This window comes from Nansenia antarctica, assembly GCF_963989245.1.
Source record: "Nansenia antarctica genome assembly, chromosome: 5".
Classification (NCBI taxonomy): Eukaryota; Metazoa; Chordata; class Actinopteri; order Argentiniformes; family Microstomatidae; genus Nansenia; species Nansenia antarctica.
In genome coordinates this window covers 41,550,358-41,570,987 of record NC_137690.1, presented here as the reverse complement: position 1 = coordinate 41,570,987, position 20,630 = coordinate 41,550,358, and the positions used below count along the sequence as shown (strand labels likewise).

Here is a 20,630-nt window from a genome sequence, read left to right as displayed (position 1 = left end):
ATTCATTCATTCATAGGTGTTTCCTTTTTTTGCCACCAGTTGTATTTTGTGTCTATAAAAACTGGTTTTCTGTATAGTTTTCCACAGTGTTATCTCTGTACCTGTTCAAGTACTCTGTACCTGTATCTGTTCAAGTCAAGACTAAGAACCCATCTTTTTAATATTGCCTTTAAATGACTAAATAATTCAATGATGATTATATAATGATTGGAGCACTTTGAGCTGCAACGTTTGAAAAGCGCTATACAAATAAAGTTATTATTATTATTATTATTTATATTATTATTATTATTATTACCTTGCTGAGTTGAGCCATGACTTCCCACAGCAAGCTATGAAGCATGGACAGCTCCCTGCCCAGATCGATGTAGCCCTCGAAGCCCCCCACGTTGCTCCCTGTGTCCATGTTGGAGATCTCATACAGGAACTGCTGCATGGAGCCCCACTCCATCTCTAGGAACTCATTCATGAAACACATATGATCCTCCTTGCCACTGAACCTGGGGGGAGAAAATACAGCAGTGTGGAAGGAGAGAGAAAGAGAGAGAGAGGGGGGGGGGGGGGGTTGGGGGTGGACAGGAGTTCCAACAGACAGTGAGAGATTGAGGGTGAGAGAAGGGGAGACAGAGTGGGAGAACCAGGACAAATAGTGATGTGAAGTAAGGAACATGAAATGAAATGGATGAGGGTGAGAGAGACAGTTGCTTGAAACTCAGTCACACAGAAATATTGTGGGAAACATTATAGCTAGGTAGTTAGCTGGGAGTTTGAATTCTGACTGAGTCTGAGCTCAAGAATGAGGTCAACTACGTTTCCCATGACTGTGCCTTTTTCATTTCAGTGTAATTACTTTGTTTGTTTCAAGTTTACATAGCACACACATTTATATGGAGAAATAACCGCATAACTACTTGAAAATAACAATCAACACGTCATACATCCTCCAAGAATAAATGTGAATTGTCATACTTATTTTTTTTAAATACAGTTTAAATACAGAGTTTTCTGACATAATTACATCTATTAATTTTACCATGCAATTAAATGCAAATGGGCACTACGAGAATCAGTAGGTCGTTTCAAAATAGCTTTCTATTTGTAGCCATGCTATTACACTTCTATTCTATGTCGGAGGGTAAAGAACTATCATTGACATATTGTTTATTAATCTTCAATGGTTATACAGTATGGAATGCAAAAGAGAATTGAATCATGACTTGAGTAAATGGTACTTGGTAGAGAACACAGTGAATGACTTGGAATGTGAACACATGCTAAGAACACATGCTAAGTGGAGACACATTCTTTCATGTCATGAATGGGACGCAGGCCAACAAGTAAAGGTTAACACTAGAACAGCCGTGCCTTTTTTACCTACTATAAGAGCCGCCTCTTTACAATGCTCAAACTGTTACACACAACAACCACTAGTTGGCCGCTTGTAATTTAGCCTGCTTCCTACACAGAACATGGCAAAATAGCTTGCTTATCGTGAGCTTAGAATTATAAGGTTCTATCTCCGTTTAGGGTAGTTCAGATATATTGAGCGTCAAGGTCTTTACATTCCATTATGTTTTGTGAGATGGAACCTTTGTATTTTATGAATTACTAACTCAAAAATGTCAACATTTTAAAAATAACACCACACAGGCATTAATAAACACCTAATGGATCAGATTATGTAAAAAAACTAAATTTTGCTAGAACCTTATAATTCTAACATCACGTTATCCAGATGTGATTTTGAAAATGTAAGGATAATGTAGAACGCACATATCTAGGAAAAGTCATGAAAGGAGGGTTCTGAAATTTGATCGAGTGTGAAGATATAACATTTTTCTTTACTCATAGGGTCAAATGACCTCATGGCTGTTCTAGCATATGAAGCAAGGTGGAAGAGGCCTGGAAGGCTACATGAGACTGAGACTGAGGCATGAGGCAATGTGAGGCAGGCTAAATGTGAAGGCAGGCTAAATGTGAAGCAGACTAAATGTGAAGCAGACTAAATGTGAAGCAGACTAAATCTGAAGAGGCTACATGTGAAGGCAGGCTAAATGTGAAGGCAGGCTAAATGTGAAGCAGACTAAATGTGAAGCAGACTAAATGTGGAGGCAGACTAAATGTGGAGGCAGGCTAAATGTGAAGCAGACTAAATGTGAGGGCAGGCTGAATGTGAAGGCAGGCTAAAGGTAAAGCAGGCTAAATGTGAAGGCAGGCTAAATGTGAAGTCAGGCTAAATGTGAAGCAGGCTAAATGTGAAGGTAGGCTAAAGGTAAAGCAGGCTAACTGTGAAGCAGACTAAATTTGAAGCAGTCTAAATGTGAAGGCAGGCTAAAGGTGAAGCAGGCTAAATGTGAAGGCAGGCTAAATGTGAAGCAGTCTAAATGTGAAGGCAGGCTAAAGGTGAAGCAGGCTAAATGTGAAGGCAGGCTAAAGGTGAAGCAGTCTAAATGTGAAGGCAGGCTAAATGTGAAGGCAGGCTAAAGGTGAAGCAGGCTAAATGTGAAGGCAGGCTAAAGGTGAAGCAGGCTAAATGTGAAGGCAGGCTAAATGTGAAGCAGACTAAATGTGAAGGCAGGCTAAAGGTGAAGCAGGCTAAATGTGAAGGCAGGCTAATTGGTCCGCATGTCGGCAACCAATCAAAATGTTCAGACTTTTATTTTGAACTATGTTTCAACGTTGTTGAGAATCACGACACAAACTCTCTAGTCAAGCCAGAATATTGCAACGCAATGGATTGGGTGAGTAATCGCCCACTGCTACCTAGTTAACTATAACACTACTTTACATTGTTAGCAGGCTCACAAAACAAGCTGTGTTAGTTGTCTAGCGAGTGTGTCATTGATTTTCAACAACGCTGAAATGTGTTTACATTTTCCGAAAGAAAAGTCCAATCATTACATCGGATCCCGTCATGAGGACCAAAGCATTAGAACGTGTCACAAATGTGAAGGCAGGTTAAATGTGTAGGCAAGCTAAATGTGGAGACTAAATGTGAGGAAATACTAGTCTTCGTGTTACTAATATGAAGAAGGCCTGATGAGAGGTAAGGCTTAAAGGGTCAATCTGCAATTGGTACATTCATTTATTTTATTTTATATAGGCATTACCCCATAAAAACTACATAAGCCTGTTATACTCCATTGTTTGTAGACAATATAATTGCGAACAAACACTGTATAGTTTCAAAACATGGATCAAATGATAATTTTGCTCTCCTGGGATTCCCAGTTCCCAGTTCTCCAGCCTCATCTCTCAGCTGTTTACACAGAACAAGGCGACTGGGGTGGGCGCTTTGCTATTCGGTTGTTAAGTCTGACGTCAAATGTGACGTTTTGCAATTTCCGTGTCCAAACCAGAAATTCCCTCCACCAGAGTACCAGTGTACTACAGCGGTAGAATGACAGTTCAATCGTTTTTTAGACTGGGATCTATTCATACAACAAGGGACATAGCACTTTCCCGTTTTCCCCATATTGTCAGTGTCTTTGAGCCTCGGAAAAGCGCTATATAAATATAATGAATTATTATTATTACTGAGGCATTTTGAAGAGAGCGCCTCAACCAACGTTGGACCCGGTAAAACACGTCACGACTTAACAACCGAATCCCAGATTAGCCCTTTATTGGGAAGCTGAATGGGAGGGAAGGTGGTGACTGAATGGGAGGGAAGGTGGTGACTGAATGGGAGGGAAGGTGGTGACTGAATGGGAGGGAAGGTGTTGACTGACTTGGAGAAGCTGGCCAGGTTCTGCACCACCTTGGCGATGAGCGTGAGCGTGCGGGAGGTCCGTTCTGCGGGGTACTCCTGTGTGAGGTTGAAGAGGGAGGGGGACATGATGGCAGGGCACAGGAAGCGGAGGAAGAGGGAGGAGCTGATGAGGCGGTCGGCGATGTCCTCCCTCCCTCGCTCTGCACAGCGCACTCTCCATGACGCAAACACCTCCTTCAGCTCCCGTGGAAACACGCTGAGGGAGACACGGAACACATGAGGTCACGTTAGCAACATGAGTTAGACAAAGGAAAGCACAGCAGTGTTACTCTAATACTCTAGTCTAATTTGGGCATATAAATCCAATTTAAGATCAAAGTCAAACTATCAAACCCTATATCTAATCGAATGCTATCAATAATACAAAACGTAACTGTGATCAATATTTTTGCCATTCATACTATAACCTATTATAAGAAAGTAACAAGTATTTGCAAACTTAAAACGCACAAAATGATGCGATGATAACGTTCAAAGTAGCTTTACGATTCAAATGTGTTATTGACCATGTGACTAGACCAGATTTCTGCCCTAATTGTGAACACTTTGTTGCTGGGTTTTAGGTAAAGCCTTACCAAATATGTTTCTGAGTTAAAGACATACTGTATTTCTGTATATATAGATAGAATAGAATAGAATCTTCTAGAATAACCAGGAGGAGAGACTGCTGACCAATGGGAGTTGATGATCTTGCAGAGCGCCAGCTCGCAGCACATGCGGAGGTTGGCCTGATGGTCCGCCAGGACGGACGGGGGAGTGCGCATGGGATCCACTTCACAATTCTCCTCGGACTCGTATAACGCTCGAATGAACTCTCCTGCGAACGTGAAGAACGTCTGTCAACCCACGTCATCATCATCTTCACCTCCATAATCAACATCGTCGTCAACATAGTCGTCAACACGCTTTCATCTTTTTTCTTAATGCCGTAATGATGTGTAAATATGTGCACGAAAAGGATTTCATTAAATGACATTGAGCATTTTGGAATTTCTAGTTTTATTGTATAGGTGATTTCACACTGGGTAGGCAATGAAGCGAAAATGTTGACTGTTACCTATGGCATCCTTGAGGTACTTGTACCCTATCAGTTTGAGGTACTCCTCTATGGCTTTAGTGGCAAGGGTGTTCTCTCGAAAAATAAAATGCTCCCGGTCCATGAATCGATCCACTTCACACATGGCCATGTCCGACAGGAAGTCCTGAAACAGTCAAGAACAGGTTTTCAAACAGAGAGTAGTGAAGTGAAGTGAAACTTTATTTATATAGCGCCTTTCGTACATGAATGCAACTCAAAGCACTTTACAATAGTACTTTACAAGAGTACTACACAAACCGCTGTAGATCAGGTGCAGAAGAAAAAAGTCTGGAAATGTAATCTCCAATTCAAGTACATCACAGTGTATCAAGATTGTCATCGCATATTCGGTTGTCAGAACTCAAAGTAATTGATGACCCCAAAACTAGCCAAAAAGGCCACTTGGTCTTGGAATCCAATCACAACAGTTATAGCAATGTTGATGTAGTGTCTTTATATAAAAACTACTTCCGGCATACATACAAGTACACTCATCATTCTCGAAAACGCTTTCAGCAAAAAAAATTTCTAGAGGAGGCTGGTGGAGGTACAGGCTCACTTGCAATGCATGGAACGGAATGAGGAACGGTGTGTTTGATACCATTTCTCATTCCATCCCATGCCTTGTAAGAGCCCGCCCTCCGATTCCGACCTCCACTGTTCCTCATTGCGTTCCGTGCGTTACGAGGAAGCCAGCCTCCTCCGACTTCTACCACTGGCCAGCCTCCTCCCCAGCTGCTTCCTACTCCTGTCCTCCATCTCTCCACTGGCTCCCCATCTAAGAACCTATCAAATTCAAAGTACTCCTCCTCACATACAAAGCCCTCCGTAGCCTGGCCCCCCCCCTTACCTGACTGACCTCCTTCTCCCCCACCGCCCTACCCGTACCCTCCAATCCTCATCCACTGTTCCCCTCACTGTCCCACCCTCCAAACTCAAACTTTCACGAGCTGCACCCCGCCTCTGGAACTCTCTCCCTCAACCACTCAGAGACTCACCCTCACTCTCCACTTTTAAATCCCACCTCAAAACCTACCTGTTCTCCCATGCATACAACCTCCCCTACCCCTAACCATCTCCCCTAACCCCCTCCCCCACTGGACATTGCTGTGTTAATTGTTCCCTGTTCGTTAACTCTGTGTTCTATGTGCTCATGTTATCTGTTAGCTTGTTGTTTCTGTGTTTTCAGTTTTCCCCATATTGTCAGCGTCTTTGAGCCCCGGAAAAGCGCTATATAAATACAATGAATTATTATTATTATTATTATTATTATTATTATTATTATTATTATTATTATTATTATTATTATTATTATTATTATTGTTATTATTATTATTATTATTATTATTATTATTATTATTATTATTCCTTACCTTGGCCTTCCCCGTGCTCTGCAGGATGTGCACCAGAGCGAACGCCACCTCCTCTTTGCTCTTCACACTAAGCAGCGGCTCCAAGACGGCACACAGCGTGCGGTAGTTGTTGGTGATGTACTCAGCGAACTCTTTGTACAGCTCCATGGGGAGGATACTCATGGTCTGGTAGCGAGACTTGAGGCGGAGCGAGGCGTTGGCTGCCTTGCCGCCCCCTACCCCGCCGCCCTTGGCTAAGACGCTGGGCTGGATCACCGGGTACCACTGCTCCACAAACTGCCTGCCCGTGATGCTGGAGATGGGGATGCTGACCAGCCCCAGGTACGTGCTCTTCTCCTGGGTTAGGATTAAGAAATAGAAGAAGAGAATAGAATAGAAAACGTTATTAGAAATCAATGATTTTGTGGCCTGGGGTGGTCCAGTGGTCTAGCACCACAGTCTACAGTGCACACATATGCCCATGTCGGCATGGGTTCGAGTCCGGCCCATGCCCCTGCTGACATGACCTCTCTCCCTTCTTCTCCTTACTTTCCTGTCTGTCTTCACTACATCTGTCTAATAAAATGACAAATATTATTTCTGCTCCAGTCCCACTCAAAAATAACAACAACAAAAAAGAAATCGATGATTTCTTGATCAACATTGTTGACTTAAGCTTCTCTGCAAACTGGGCTCTTCTCTTCAGGCTCTTTCTGAAGGTGATGGTGAACAATATAAAATCCTAAATCAGGGTTATTTCCCGGTTTGCTCGCATTACAAAGTGCCACACAACAAATGATGGGCATTTTTAATATCTAAAATTGGCTAGAAATCCCCCTATTCAAAACCGGTCCGTTTCAATGCAAGCCTATGGGAGACCAGGGGTTTTGTCCGCTCAGGGGGTCATTGGGGTGGGAGGTGTGGCCACCATGTTTCAAGCCACTACCGGGAGGTTCCGACTCCATGTATAGACAACGATGAGAAACACACACACACACACACACAGAGACACACACAGACACGCACACACACAGAGAGACACACAGACACACACAGACATGCACACACACACACACACACACACACAGAGAGACACACAGACACACACAGACACACACGCACACACACACACACACACACACACAGAGACACACACAGACACGCACACACACACACACACACACACACACAGAGGGAGAGACACACAGACACACAGACACCTACACACATACACACACACCTTGCGTCTCTTTTTGTCCGTCTCCTTGTAGAGGTGCAGGCGCAGGCAGCGGATGGCGGGCAGGTTGTTGAACTCAAAGTGCTCTCCCCAGAAGACGGTGTCCGTGCGGGGCTTGCTGGTGGTCCGTGCGTAAAGCATGTCGTCCAGACAGAGTTCACAATAGTAGCGCTTCTTGGTCGGGAGGTCTCGGGCCTCAATGATCCACAGCTTCAGCACGTTGTCCACCCTCCGGCTGTTGTCCTGAACATTGGAGACAATTCGGTGCCAGAAAGGTCAATTCTACATGCAGAGATTCTGAGATGTAATATTTACTGTGTGTTCTTACAGTCTTACTGTGTATTCTTTCAACCCAAACATTAACAACTGTCAGATATCCTCTGTATGTGTTTACCTTGTTTGGTTTGACAGCTCTCTGTAGATTCTCGATCCATTTGTCCCTCTCGGCGGCCGAGCGACAGGCGAAGCATTTTGTCCCTGAAATGGTAGTCACCTGCAGTCAAACCCACACGTTAGTCAACGGGTTGTCTGAGCGTTAGCAGCCTGTGACTGACTGACAAGCAGGGGAGGCTGGTGGAAGTAGAACTGTGACAGCAGCTGGTGAAAGCGGGAACAAGTCAACAACCGGCCAAATGTTCTGACTTTTATTCAGAAAAATGGAAATCAATTTCGACGTTGTTGAACATCAATGACACACTCGCTAGTCAAGCCAAAATATTGCAATGCAATGGATTCGGTGAGTAGCCTAATCCCCACTACTACCTAGTTAGTGTAGAGTAGTGGGGATTACTCACCGAATCCATTGCATCTGAATAAAAGTCTGAACATTTGATGGGCTGCTGACTTGTTGCCGCTTTCACCAGCTACTGTCACAAATCAGAGAACAGCTCATTGTAATGCATGGAACCTGCCTGTGTCAGCCTATGAAACGTCTGGGAATTAGCTATGGGAGCTAACACCAATGAATATTTTTGTCTTAGTACTCAGTATATCTGTCTGATAAGGTTATGGCGTAGCTAGCAAGCCACATTTCTGAACAAGAGGACACAGGAATTAAAGCCCCTGTAACAGTCTGGTTCACACTGCCTTGTGACCAACGCCTTTAAGCTGAGGCCCTTTCAGCATGAGACATAATAATAATAATAATAATAATAATAATAATAATAATAATACTACTACTAATAATAATACATTCGACTTATATAGCGCTTTTCTAGACACTCAAAGATGCTTTACAAACTGAAAAGATCGAGAAGTAAAATAAAAAGAAACAAAACATTTTATAAAAGAAAGTATAGGGGTCTAATTAATTTTTTGATTTACTAAATCTAAATCTAAGTGTCTTTGTAGGACAATCTACTGCAATTACACCTAGATTTCGGGCGGAGAAGCGGCGAACAAGCAACGCCAGCGTCCTCTCTCGACCGGCATTTGATATAAACCATAAATAGAAATCATACATGAAGCTGCCATTACAAATTCTGGTGTATCAAGACAGGGTGAGATGGAGAATTTGTACAGGAGCCAAAGGACACGTGTATGGAGAAGCAGCTGGATGGATGGATGGATGGAGGGAGGGAGGGATCAAGGGGGAGGGGTAGTTTTAAACTGATTTTCTTCTGAAGGCAGTGTTTGTACCTCAAAACAGTACTCCTGGCCCAGTATACTGGAGTGAACCGGTTTGATGATGGAGTCCTCATCCAGAGCCAAGTCCAAGGCCTCCGCTGCACTGCTGGGAGAGAGCAAAGACTCATGGGAGTACGACTCCTTGAAACTCTGCATCAGACGGGTCCTGGAGAGAGAGAGAAAGGGAAGGGCGGAAGGAGGGAGAGAGAGAGAGAGAGAGAGAGAGAGAGAGAGAGAGAGAGAGAGAAAGGGAAGGAGGGAGGGTGGGAGAGAGAGAGAGAGAGAGAGAGAGAAAGGGAATGAGGGAGGGTGGCAGAGAGAGAGAGAGAGAGAGAGAGAAAGGGAGGCAGGGTGGGAGAGAGAGTGAGAGAGAGAGAGAGAGAGAAATTAAGGGAGGGTGGGAGAGAGAGTGAGAGAGAGAGAGAGAGAAAGGGAGGGAGGGTGGGAGAGAGAGAGAGGCTATTCCATTAATCACATTTTCACTTTCTTTTATTAACCTTTATCTTGTAAGTTCCCTTGAGGGGAGTCCATATAGCAGAGGGCATATAGCAGAGGGCATATAGCAGAGGGCATATAGCAGAGTCCATATAGCAGAGGGCATATAGCAGAGTCCATATAGCAGAGTCCATATAGCAGAGTCCATATAGCAGAGGGCATATAGCAGAGGGCATATAGCAGAGGGCATATAGCAGAGTCCATATAGCAGAGTCCATAGCAGAGGGCATATAGCAGAGGGCATATAGCAGAGTCCATATAGCAGAGTCCATATAGCAGAGGGCATATAGCAGAGGGCATATAGCAGAGTCCATATAGCAGAGTCCATATAGCAGAGTCCATATAGCAGAGGGCATATAGCAGAGGGCACATAGCAGAGGGCATATAGCAGAGTCCATATAGCAGTCCATATAGCAGAGGGCATAGAGCAGAGTCCATATAGCAGAGTCCATATAGCAGTCCATATAGCAGAGGGCATAGAGCAGAGTCCATATAGCAGAGTCCATATAGCAGAGTTTATATAGCAGAGTCCATATAGCAGAGTCCATATAGCAGGCATGCACAACTTCCATCCTCAAGGACAAACATTCACTGCACAGAAAACATTTTTCTTTTACATTTTCACTATGGATTAGAGGGCGTTCCGGGCAGAACATGTGTCAGCATCATTTGAACACTATTTCAACCAAGGTCTAATAGGCAGCAGCTTGGAAATGAAGCTACTGTTCGCCTCTATCATGCCCCTATAACATCTACTTCCTGTTATCATGCCCCTATAACATCTACTTCCTGTTATTGTTAGTAGCATTTGGAACCCCAAAAAGGTAAATCATTCTATAGAAATAGCTATGCTTTATCGTTTAACTGTCAAACACACACATATCCACAAAATGTGTTAGCACTGTTATCAGTGCTCATGACATGTAATTGGCATGTCCGCTTGTTCTAAATCTTGTCTTCAGGGTCCAGTTATAAAACATTCAATCTATATCAGAATGATCTGGATTCATTTTGTTCCAGGATCAGATCTATCTGGCACATTTTGATCAGTAAAGGGGAAATCAGCCAGATCTGACCCTGGATAGCTTGAAAGATGATTAACACTAGAAGAGCCACAGGTGGGGTCAAAATCACAACAGGATAAGCTAGTATAAAGCTATTTTTCTGTGTAGGAGGCAGGCTCATTTACAAGAGGCGCCACCTAGTGAAATGTGTGTGTCAGAAACAGCTTCCCATTCTAAAGACTATGGTCTCGTCCACTTTTTTTTCAGAATGGAAAGGACACCGGAAGAAGACTGCCACTAATAACAGCACTTCTGCATTGGTAACAATAGGACGTTGGGTAACCAGGAAGTAACCAGGAAGTGGATCAAGACCAATAAGCATTGCTTTGGCGGGAAACCAAGGTGTAGAATAGAGAGTGGAGTTTACACATAACGGATAAGGAGAAGTTAGATACCTCTCCTGGTCAGCACTACGGAAACGGGGTAGAATCATGTGGCGGAAGCTGCTGGTTCGGTCCAGTTTGGGCTGACTCTTCGCCCTCTTGATGGAGCCCTTCAACCTTCGACTGAGGAAATTCTGCAATGTCAACAAAGGCAGAGGAGAAAGGAAACAGGTTGAAACAAAGCCATATTTTGAGTTGTGCTACCTTCAAGTGACCACTACAGGGGAGTATAGGGCTACAGAGAAAGCTGTGCTGTACTTTGATGTTCTTTTCAGTGGATTATGCCAACAGTCTCTCCCCTGAAATTGATGCAGATAAACCTCTTTGAAGTCTCAAACATAATGGCAAGGGCCTGTTCTGGGGCTAAGCCTGATATTGTAAACTATTATTATATGTAGTAGGCCTAATTTAACATTTTGTGCCAGTCTCCTAGAGTCTTGTATAAATCTGGCAAGCATCGATAACCTAATCCAGTGACAAATATACTCTATACCAGGGGTCACCAACTACATTTTGTCCAAGGGGCAGAATTTTTAAGCATACATTGTGGGGGTCGGACTTATATTTATTTATTTATTTTTCTTTAGGCATAATTAGCATAATATTATTTAATATTTTAACTTTCTTACAAGATTTATGTCATTAATGGCTTATTATCAGTGTGAACAGACTCCTGACACCTATACTGCAGCCAGCCACCAGGGGGCGATCAAGATATTTTGGCTTCACTTCATTGTAATAATTTTCAGTTATCAATCAAGCAAAATGTCACTCTCAAAGAACCTGAAGCGTAAAATTGATGTGGAAAAACGCAAAAAGTATGCATTCAGATTGCCAACATTTAGTAACGCAAAACATGTATGCCACATCTGCACTGAAACGGTAGCTGTTGAAAAACAATACAACAGAGCTGCCAAGTCTCACGCAATCGCCGCGAGACTCACGCATTTCAACCAGTTCTCACGCTCTCACGCCGCATCTCTATTTCTCACGGCGAGAAATAACAATTGTTTTACGGGACTTTTATTTTTGAAATTCCTTGAAAGAAAGCTACCGGACATGAGTTTCGTGGCATCTTTCTGCACGCGCGTTAACTTGAGTCTGCAATCGAAGCGGCAGGCGAGCGCTGATGGAAGAACCTGTGTTCACGCGAGCTGCAAGAACGTAGCAAGCAGGGTTGCCAGATTGGGCTACTTTTGGTCACACTGGACGGGTGGATTCGGCAGCTTTTAGACCGGTTGGGCGGGACATTGTCAATTCCGTCTGGCAACCGTGGTAGCAAAATATGTGCATACATTACAACATCGTATCTGGTAGCCTACTGGACTGGGTTGCACCAATATGGCGTAAGTCATTACTAAATGCAGGCATTTAGTAGTTACTAAACCCCTCGTTGTTACTAGTTAGTTTCAAACTAGTTGTTTACTAATTTCGGTTGCACCACGCCAATCTTTTGCCAATCTTAGCTAGTAAATACTCAGTTTTGGTAACTGTTTTTTGTTTCTCTACTGTAACATAACCAGGTACATTAATAATAATAATTATTATTAATAATTACAATTTACAATACAAATACAACAATTGGGGGTCCCTCCAAAAAAATGTGGGCGCGCTATGCGCGCACAAAATCACCCACCAAACCCTCATTCTGACCCAGGAAAAACCCTGGAATGTACTGTATAACATGATAGCCATCTATGAGCAATGCACTGTATATAAGATGATGACCACGGGTCTTTCTGCTGCTGACCAAGGGGCTGAGTCCTGTTGATGGGGCTAATTTTTCTTTTAGAGTCTGTAGGCTACTGTATTTGTTTATTAAGACTTACATAAATATGATATATTGTCTGAATTTTTTTCTTGTTTTATAAAATGTTAATTATTTTCATTTCTTGTGCTGGTTTATTATGAACAACATGTAAAATTGCACAGTTTTGGGTCGCTCCACCGCCAAAAAATCTCACTCCAAACTTTTGGTGAAACAACAAAGCAGCCCTGATACAATATTCACCATGTTAAATAGGCCTACGAGTATGTGAAAAAAAACAACAACGAAATGTTAAATGAGATATATGAGTTTGTCCCCATTCTTGCATGCAAATAGGCGCTACGTCTGCCGCATTCCATTTAAAAGACGGGAATTTGTTTCAGCTTTGCCACTGCTATTTAGAAGCAAGGTTGCAGCTTTGTGAATGAGTTAGGTCTGAATCCTCCCGCATTGGAAGAACGATATGAACAGGGCTGCCTGTTTCACCAAAAGTTTGGAGTGAGATTTTTTGGCGGTGGAGCGACCCAAAACTGTGCACGTTTTGGCGGCAGCGGCCCCTCTCTCCCACCCAATTATTTGTGCTAGTTTCCTGCAATTTTACATGTTGTTCATAATAAACCAGCACAAGAAATGAAAATAATTAACATTTTATAAAACAAGACAAAAATTCAGACAATATATCATATTTATGAAATCTTAATGAACAAATACAGTAGCCTACAGAGTCTAAAAGATAATTGGGCCCCATCAACAGGACTCAGCCCCTTGGTCAGCAGCAGAAAGACCCTTGGTCATCATCTTATATACAGTGCATTGCTCATAGATGGCTATCATGTTATACAGTACATACCAGGGGTTTTCCTGGGTCAGAATGAGGCCTTGGTGGTTGATCTTGTGCGCGCGTAGCCCGGTCACATTTTTTTTGAGGGACCCCCAATTGTTGTATTGTAAATTGCAATTACTATTTATTATTACTATTGTAGGAGCCAGATATGGTCCTGTGATACGTGTTGTAATTCACTGTGTGGGCATGGGGTGGCGCTGTCACAATACCTGAGGCAGGTATATCAGGTAGCACATTTGTTGTTGTTGTCGTCAGGTGTTGACCCCGGAAAGGCAAATAGGTTTGACCGCAAGGGCGCTAAGTTTGTTATTGTTATTGTTTGTACCAGTGATTAAGCCATTGATATGGCACATAGTAAGTAACACAATAAATGTTTATTATGCAGCAAACCAACGACTACGGATCTTATATAACCAACAGCAACACATCAAACTAGGACGCACGGCGCGTCAACCGGACAATCCGTCGGGTTAGCATCTCAGTAGCAAGTAGTAGACTATGCTCCTTTAACAATTATTATTAATGTACCTGGTTATGTTACAGTAGAGAAACAAATGCATTTAGTAAAGACTTACGCCAAATTGGTGCAACCCAGTCCAGATACGATGTTGTAATGTATGCACATATTTTGCTACCACGGTTGCCAGACGGAATTGACAATGTCCAGCCCAACCAGTCTAAAAGATGCCGAATCCACCCGTCCAGTGTGACCAAAAGTAGCCCAATCTGGCAACACTGATTGCTATGTTCTTGCATCGTGAACACAGGTTCTTCCATCAGCACTCGCCTGCCGCTTCGACTGCAGACTCAAGTTAACGCGCGTGCAGAAAGATGCCACGAAACTCATGTCCGGTAAAACAAATTGTTATTTCTCGCCGTGAGAAATAGAGATGCGGCGTGAGAGCGTGAGAACTAGGGTTGGGTACCGAAAATCGGTACCGGTAGGTACCGGTTACTTTACATTCGGTATGTACCCGTACCGAATCGCAAAGGAGATTTCGGTACCTCATTTCGGTACTTTTCTATCTCGCTCCGGTGTCAACTGGTGACTCGTGACGTCACATCGCCTGTTAAATTTCCACTCAGTGAAAGCAGCGAGTACGGAAGGATAACGAGAAGGTTGCTAATAGCAACTTCCGCTAGCGGGTTGGCATAACGCGAAGCTCGACTTATGGGTGCGTTCCGTAAACTCGTTCTGGAATTCTGATCACCACTCGTGGAATGCCTTCTGTCCAATCAAATGACTTGCTCCCCTTATGACGTCAGGCCCAGTGTGCGCTGCGACGCTCTCAGAGCGAGTTTACGAACGCAAGCCTTTGATTGGACAGTGCACTCCAGGATTCGACGCGTCTGTTGATGACGTAGTGCGGATGTGTGGCTGCGTCTCTGCGAGGTGGACAACATGATCGGGGATCTCCTGATATTCGGGTACTGTGTCAGATCATGTATATATCATGTAGATATGTCCTTATCCTACTACTGTGTCTGAAAAATCAATCGTCATCATGGACCAGAGAGGGGGAGGGGAGTAGTAGTAGCTGAGCGGCAACAGAGTTTGGATTTTGACGAGGTGGAGGGCTCCAGTTCATCAGAGTTATATTTCCTCTCGGTCTTCTTGGTTCTGGGGGCTATGCAGGCCTCTTCACTAGATCCCTTTTCTAAGAATATTCTGATGTCCTTGAGGGGCTGCCGAACAAGTGTGTACTCGTATTCGACATCAGTACCAACGATAGGCACCCCCAGCTTAATGGAGTCCCCAAGGCTCAGGAGTTTTATTTTCATTTATTTTAATTTGAGTGTAAATTTTAACCAATATATATTGTGCCTCAGCAATAAAAAAGTGAAAAGCTGTTTAATGTTGTCGACCGTGTTATTATAATATATATATATATATATATATATATATATATATATATATATATACAGTATATATATATATATATATATATATATATATATATATATATATATATATATATATATATATATGTCATTTAAAAAAATCAAACGTACCGAATTAAGTACCGTTTTGGTACCGGTACCGTTTTTAAAGTATCGGTTAGGTACCGGTACCGGATAAAACCCAAACGGTACCCAACCCTAGTAAGAACTGGTTGAAATGCGTGTGTCTCACGGTGATTGCGTGAGACTTGGCAGCCCTGATATGAATCTATGCTCCGAGAGAATCAGAGCGTCCATGTGACTGCCTCTAGTCCAATCAAATTACTTGGTTCCATGATGACGTTGAATCCAGTGTGTGCTCAGACGAATTTACGAACGCGCCCTACATGTTCTAAATGGTATTTCCTTCCTCACATTTTCTAAATTCATGAATATTTTTAAAACATAAATATTCCATGGGCCGGATGGGAAGCTTTGGTGGGCCGCCTGTTGGTGATCAATGCTCTATAGACAAGGGGTCAGAGCCATAAAAGGCGACCCTGGAGCAATTAGGGGTTGAATCAGGTGAGCTGGTGGTGGAACAGATCAAATATTTGATCTGTTCCACCACCAGCTCACCTGATTCAACTGATCACGTACAAAGCTATGATTTGTACTTGATTAGTAGAATCAGGTGAGCTGGTGGTGGAACAGATGAAATATGTGGAGCGGCTGGGGCGCCCCGAGGAGAGGGTTGAGAAACACTGCTCTATACCATTGACAGGTGATGCAGCCAAAATTGGGGTATTGTTATGGAAGGGTTCTTATAATAAAATACTCCAGCAATGACAACCTTTTTTTCATTAAAAGTGAGGAGAGATGTGCAAAGCTGCATCCACAACCACAGCACAAAGTCAGTATTACAAAGAAAATAAGTGTAGGCCTAAACCTACTGATCTTATTGTCAACACTTCTAGTCAGGGAACTGCACTGTATATATTTCCTATTCAAATGAAAGCCAATGGCTACAACAGTTCAAACTCTCCTGGGTGTTATTAAAAAAGTGTCTTGTTAGCAAAGTGAGTAGGGAAACAAACGTAATATAAATGTTATGTGAACAGAAATGGAATGAAAAGCCTTTGTTCCTTTTTCAGAGAGGCATGTCTATTCAAAAGAATATTATTTTATCAGAATAATCCACAAAATGTTTGTCTTCCGAATGCCCTTCCAAATTCACCCCTTTATTCTTGAGGAGATCACAGATCCACAGACCCGTGACTGTGTTTATTGTGTTCGCCGCCATGCTGTATTGTGTTGGATTGCATTATGTGACATCATGATCTGAACAGATTTTTTGCACTATTGTGGCCACCGTGAAATGACCACTTTACCAAAAGGCCACTTTATTTCCTCGTCGTTGTGGGATTCCTTTTTTGCTTACTTACATTGCTTACTATTACTGTGTTACTGTTTTTTCCCCTGTATCGGAATGCTGCAATGCAATGCTGTCAATGTTGAGAAACCTTACTGTGTACTCGTACAGTAAGTTGGAATAAAAGCGATTCTGATTCTGATTAGCGTCATAATAATAATAATAATAATAATAATAATAATAATAAATGTTATTTATGGATGCCTTTCAAGGCTCTCAAGGACACCTTAACAAGACATAGTTAAAACCACATATCAAAACATTATAAAATTAACAAAGCAAAGTGAGATAACTAAATACAGTAGATCAAACCAAATAAGCCATTGTGAAAAGATATGTTTTAAGACTGGATTTGAAAGTGGAGAGAGTGTCAATATTGCGTATGTTAGGTGGCAGAGAGTTCCAGAGGTGGGGAGCAGAACGGCTAAAGGCTCTCGATCCCATAGTAGTCAGGCGGGCAGAAGGGATGACAAGTTGGTTGGCAGAGGAGGATCTGAGACTACGGGAGGGAGTGTGAGTAAGAAGGAGTTCAGAGAGGTATGAAGGTGCTAGGTTATGGAGAGCCTTAAAGGTGAGAAGGAGAATCTTAAATACAGAATTTAATGGGGAGCCAATGTAGTTGTTGGAGAACTGGAGTGATATGGTCAATGGAGTTGATGGAGACATTAGTGTGGAAGACCAAAGAGAATGGCATTGCAGTAGTCTATAAGGGATGTGACCAGGGCATGAAACCTCATTTGACGAGTCAACTGAGCTTAACCAAGTGTTGACTAGCCAAGGTCACTATTGCAAGGAGGGAAAGAAGTGCTATCCCTGCATTGCTTACTTCTACTCGGGCCCCCTAAGATCTGCACACACTGCAGTCGTCCAGACTGATGTGGAGAACACTGCCATGGTCCAGACGCCTTCAGTGTTTGCAGATCTTAGGGGGCCCGAGTAGAAGTAAGCAATGCAGGGATAGCACTTCTTTCCCTCCTTGCAATAGTGACCTTGGCTAGTGACCTTGGCTAGTGACCTTGGCTAGTGACCAAACTACTAGACCTGGGACTATCACACTCTATATGTGCATGGATCAAGGACTTCCTGACCGACCGCCCCCAGAGGGTGCGGGTGGGCTCCCACACCTCCACAGCCCTCAGACTCAGCACTGGGTCTCCCCAGGGCTGCGTGCTAAGCCCCATCCTCTACAACCTCTACACCTACGACTTCACCCCCGTCCACCCCAGCAACTCCATCGTAAAGTTTGCAGACGACACCACCGTGGTGGGCTGCATCTCGGGGGGGGACGAGGCGGTGTACAGGGATGAGGTAGAGCAACTGAGCAAGCTGTGCAAGGTTAACAACCTGCTGCTGAACAAGTCAAAGACCCAGGAAATCATCGTGGACTTCAGGAGGAAAAAGTCCGAGATCCAGCCCCTGCTCATCGACGGAGAGAGCGTGGAGAGAGTCTCAGCCCTCCGATTCCTGGGGGTGCACATACAGGATGACCTGTCCTGGAAGAACAACACAACAGCCACCATCAAGAAGGCACAACAGCGGCTCTACTTCCTGAGAGTCCTCAGGAAGGAACACATCAAGCAGGAGATAATAGTGGCCTACTACCGCGGCGCAGTGGAGAGCATCCTCACCTACGGCATCTGCAACTGGTTCTCCAGCTGCACAACCGCGGAGAGAAATGCGCTACAGAGAGTCGTGAGAACAGCCCAGAAGATCACCGGCGCCCCCCTCCCCTCTCTGGAAGAGCTGTACAACACACGCTGTCTCAGGAAGGCCTCCAAGATCTCCAGAGACCCAACCCACCCTGGGTACGAACACTTTACCCGGCTGCCCTCGAAAAGGCGGTACAGGACCATGGCCGCAAGGACAAACAGACTGAAGCACAGCTTCTACCCCAGGGCCATCCAGGCCCTGAACACTGCAAAGACCTAGGTTCTGGGTCCTGGACAATCTGGACGGATTGATGGCAGCTGCTGGACTGAAAAAATCAGGTGTAGTGCTGAGGCACAAATATGTACATTTCTAGCCTGCAAACTGCGACACTTCAAATGAATGTGCAATAACACTATGTGCAATATGACAACCCTAGTCGTCTATCTGTACAGTATAGTATAGTGGATAGTGTACATAGCCTTTATTTATGTAAACCAGCTCCTTCCCTTCTTGTGTTTTTTTTTGTTTTTTTTCTTTCCTAGCACCAGGGGAGCCACCCCTCCTAAATTTCGTTGTTTGGTACCTGTACTATAGCAATGACAATAAAGACCATTCATTCAATAATCAATAGGCTTACAGGAGATGCTATCATACCAACAAACACAAAAGGGGAAGTTGATTTGAACTTTAGGTTTAGGGAATGTCAAGGGTGGAGGGGGTAGCATTGGAGAGAGCAGCAGGGGTACTCACAGGTTGTCTGAAGGGTTGTGGGGGGGCAGTGGGAGGGGTTTCCATGCTTGGCTGTCTCGCAGTGGCAATGCTCTTCCTGCGAGAGCGTGCGTGCTCTGAGAAAGAGAGAGAGAGAGAGAGAGAGAGAGAGAGAGGGAGAGAGAGAGAGAGAGAGAGGGAAAATAGAGACAGAAAGCGAAACAAGAGAGATTAACACGATATTTCAATCAATAATTGAAGCTATGAAATCACACAGTTATTTTGCTCAACACCCTCGAGTCACACAAACAGCAATCTGATCCTGATTCACACACTATCAGAAACACAGAAGGTTACTATCCCTGAAGTAGGGGAACCAGACGCAACCCTGCTAGGGTGAAATCGACTCAAATTGTTCAAAAGACCTTTCAACACCCCTGTAAAGGCTACTGGCATGCCCTCCTGAATGTATGTGTGTTTCTTTTGAAATTCTAACACAGACATACTGTATACTTTGAGATCTAATTATGCTGGCTATATCTGACCTGACCCCCCCCCCCAAAAACAAACAAAAAAATAGCGCGGCCCAAAATAGCGCTGAATCAAGCGGCGGCACCCGTTTATACTAACACATGGGCTGGCCCAATCACACACCTGCTGTCCATCGGCCCCCTCCCCCACTCTGATCCCTCGGCCGACAACCCAAGTGCAGTGTCATGTCCGTAGATAAGATAGTGAAAGGGGGTGCCCAGAAAATTAGGGAGAAAAAAAGTAAGAAGCTAGCAGAGGATGCCTCAAAATGTCAGAAACGGACAGATATGTTCTCTGCATCGACTGTGGGGGCTAGGCCTACTACAGCTGTGGCTGCCACAGCAACATCTTTTCCGCTAACTAACGTTAGCACTGATGTGCCGTTAGCAATTGAGGAGGAGACAGAGGACACAGCTAGAGAGGTAAGCAATGTTGTTACTTGGTTTTACAAAAGCAAAGTTATGTTAGTCGCTTGCATTGGCCAGATTAAGGGAGCAGCAGCAGAGAATGTCTTATGACTTATGCTAACCCGTACAGGCAGCATGATTGCATTGCGCTTCACCAGGACTTGGCTGGAATTCATGCACACACAGTGATCTCTCTCGTGGTGTAACGTTAGTGCTGCTTGGCTGTGGACTCTATAGCTAACGTTAGATGGGGGTGTTCTGCATTTTGTGACTTTCTATTTTGTTGCTAGCTAGCAAGTTGAGGTATCACTGTCACTGACATAAATGCAATACCAACAATGGGTGTTAATAATACTTTTTATTTGAAAATAAAAATATTTAAAAAAAAATCTACACTAGCCT

At 43.7% G+C, this 20,630-nt stretch overlaps 1 protein-coding gene across 1 annotated transcript in view; it reads right to left on the bottom strand.

The window, feature by feature from the left end:
• The window catches only part of syngap1a (synaptic Ras GTPase activating protein 1a), a gene marked incomplete at both ends in the record, with an annotated part of 173,778 nt that overhangs the window by 15,825 nt on the left and 137,323 nt on the right, over positions 1-20,630 (bottom strand). Inside the window, 10 exons of the mRNA XM_080531626.1 lie at positions 299-500; positions 3,732-3,968; positions 4,445-4,589; positions 4,830-4,974; positions 6,224-6,559; positions 7,443-7,682; positions 7,834-7,932; positions 9,078-9,231; positions 11,020-11,141; positions 19,333-19,427. Coding sequence (XP_080387752.1) covers positions 299-500; positions 3,732-3,968; positions 4,445-4,589; positions 4,830-4,974; positions 6,224-6,559; positions 7,443-7,682; positions 7,834-7,932; positions 9,078-9,231; positions 11,020-11,141; positions 19,333-19,427 — 1,775 coding nt within the window. The remainder of the gene's footprint in view (positions 1-298; positions 501-3,731; positions 3,969-4,444; positions 4,590-4,829; positions 4,975-6,223; positions 6,560-7,442; positions 7,683-7,833; positions 7,933-9,077; positions 9,232-11,019; positions 11,142-19,332; positions 19,428-20,630) is intronic.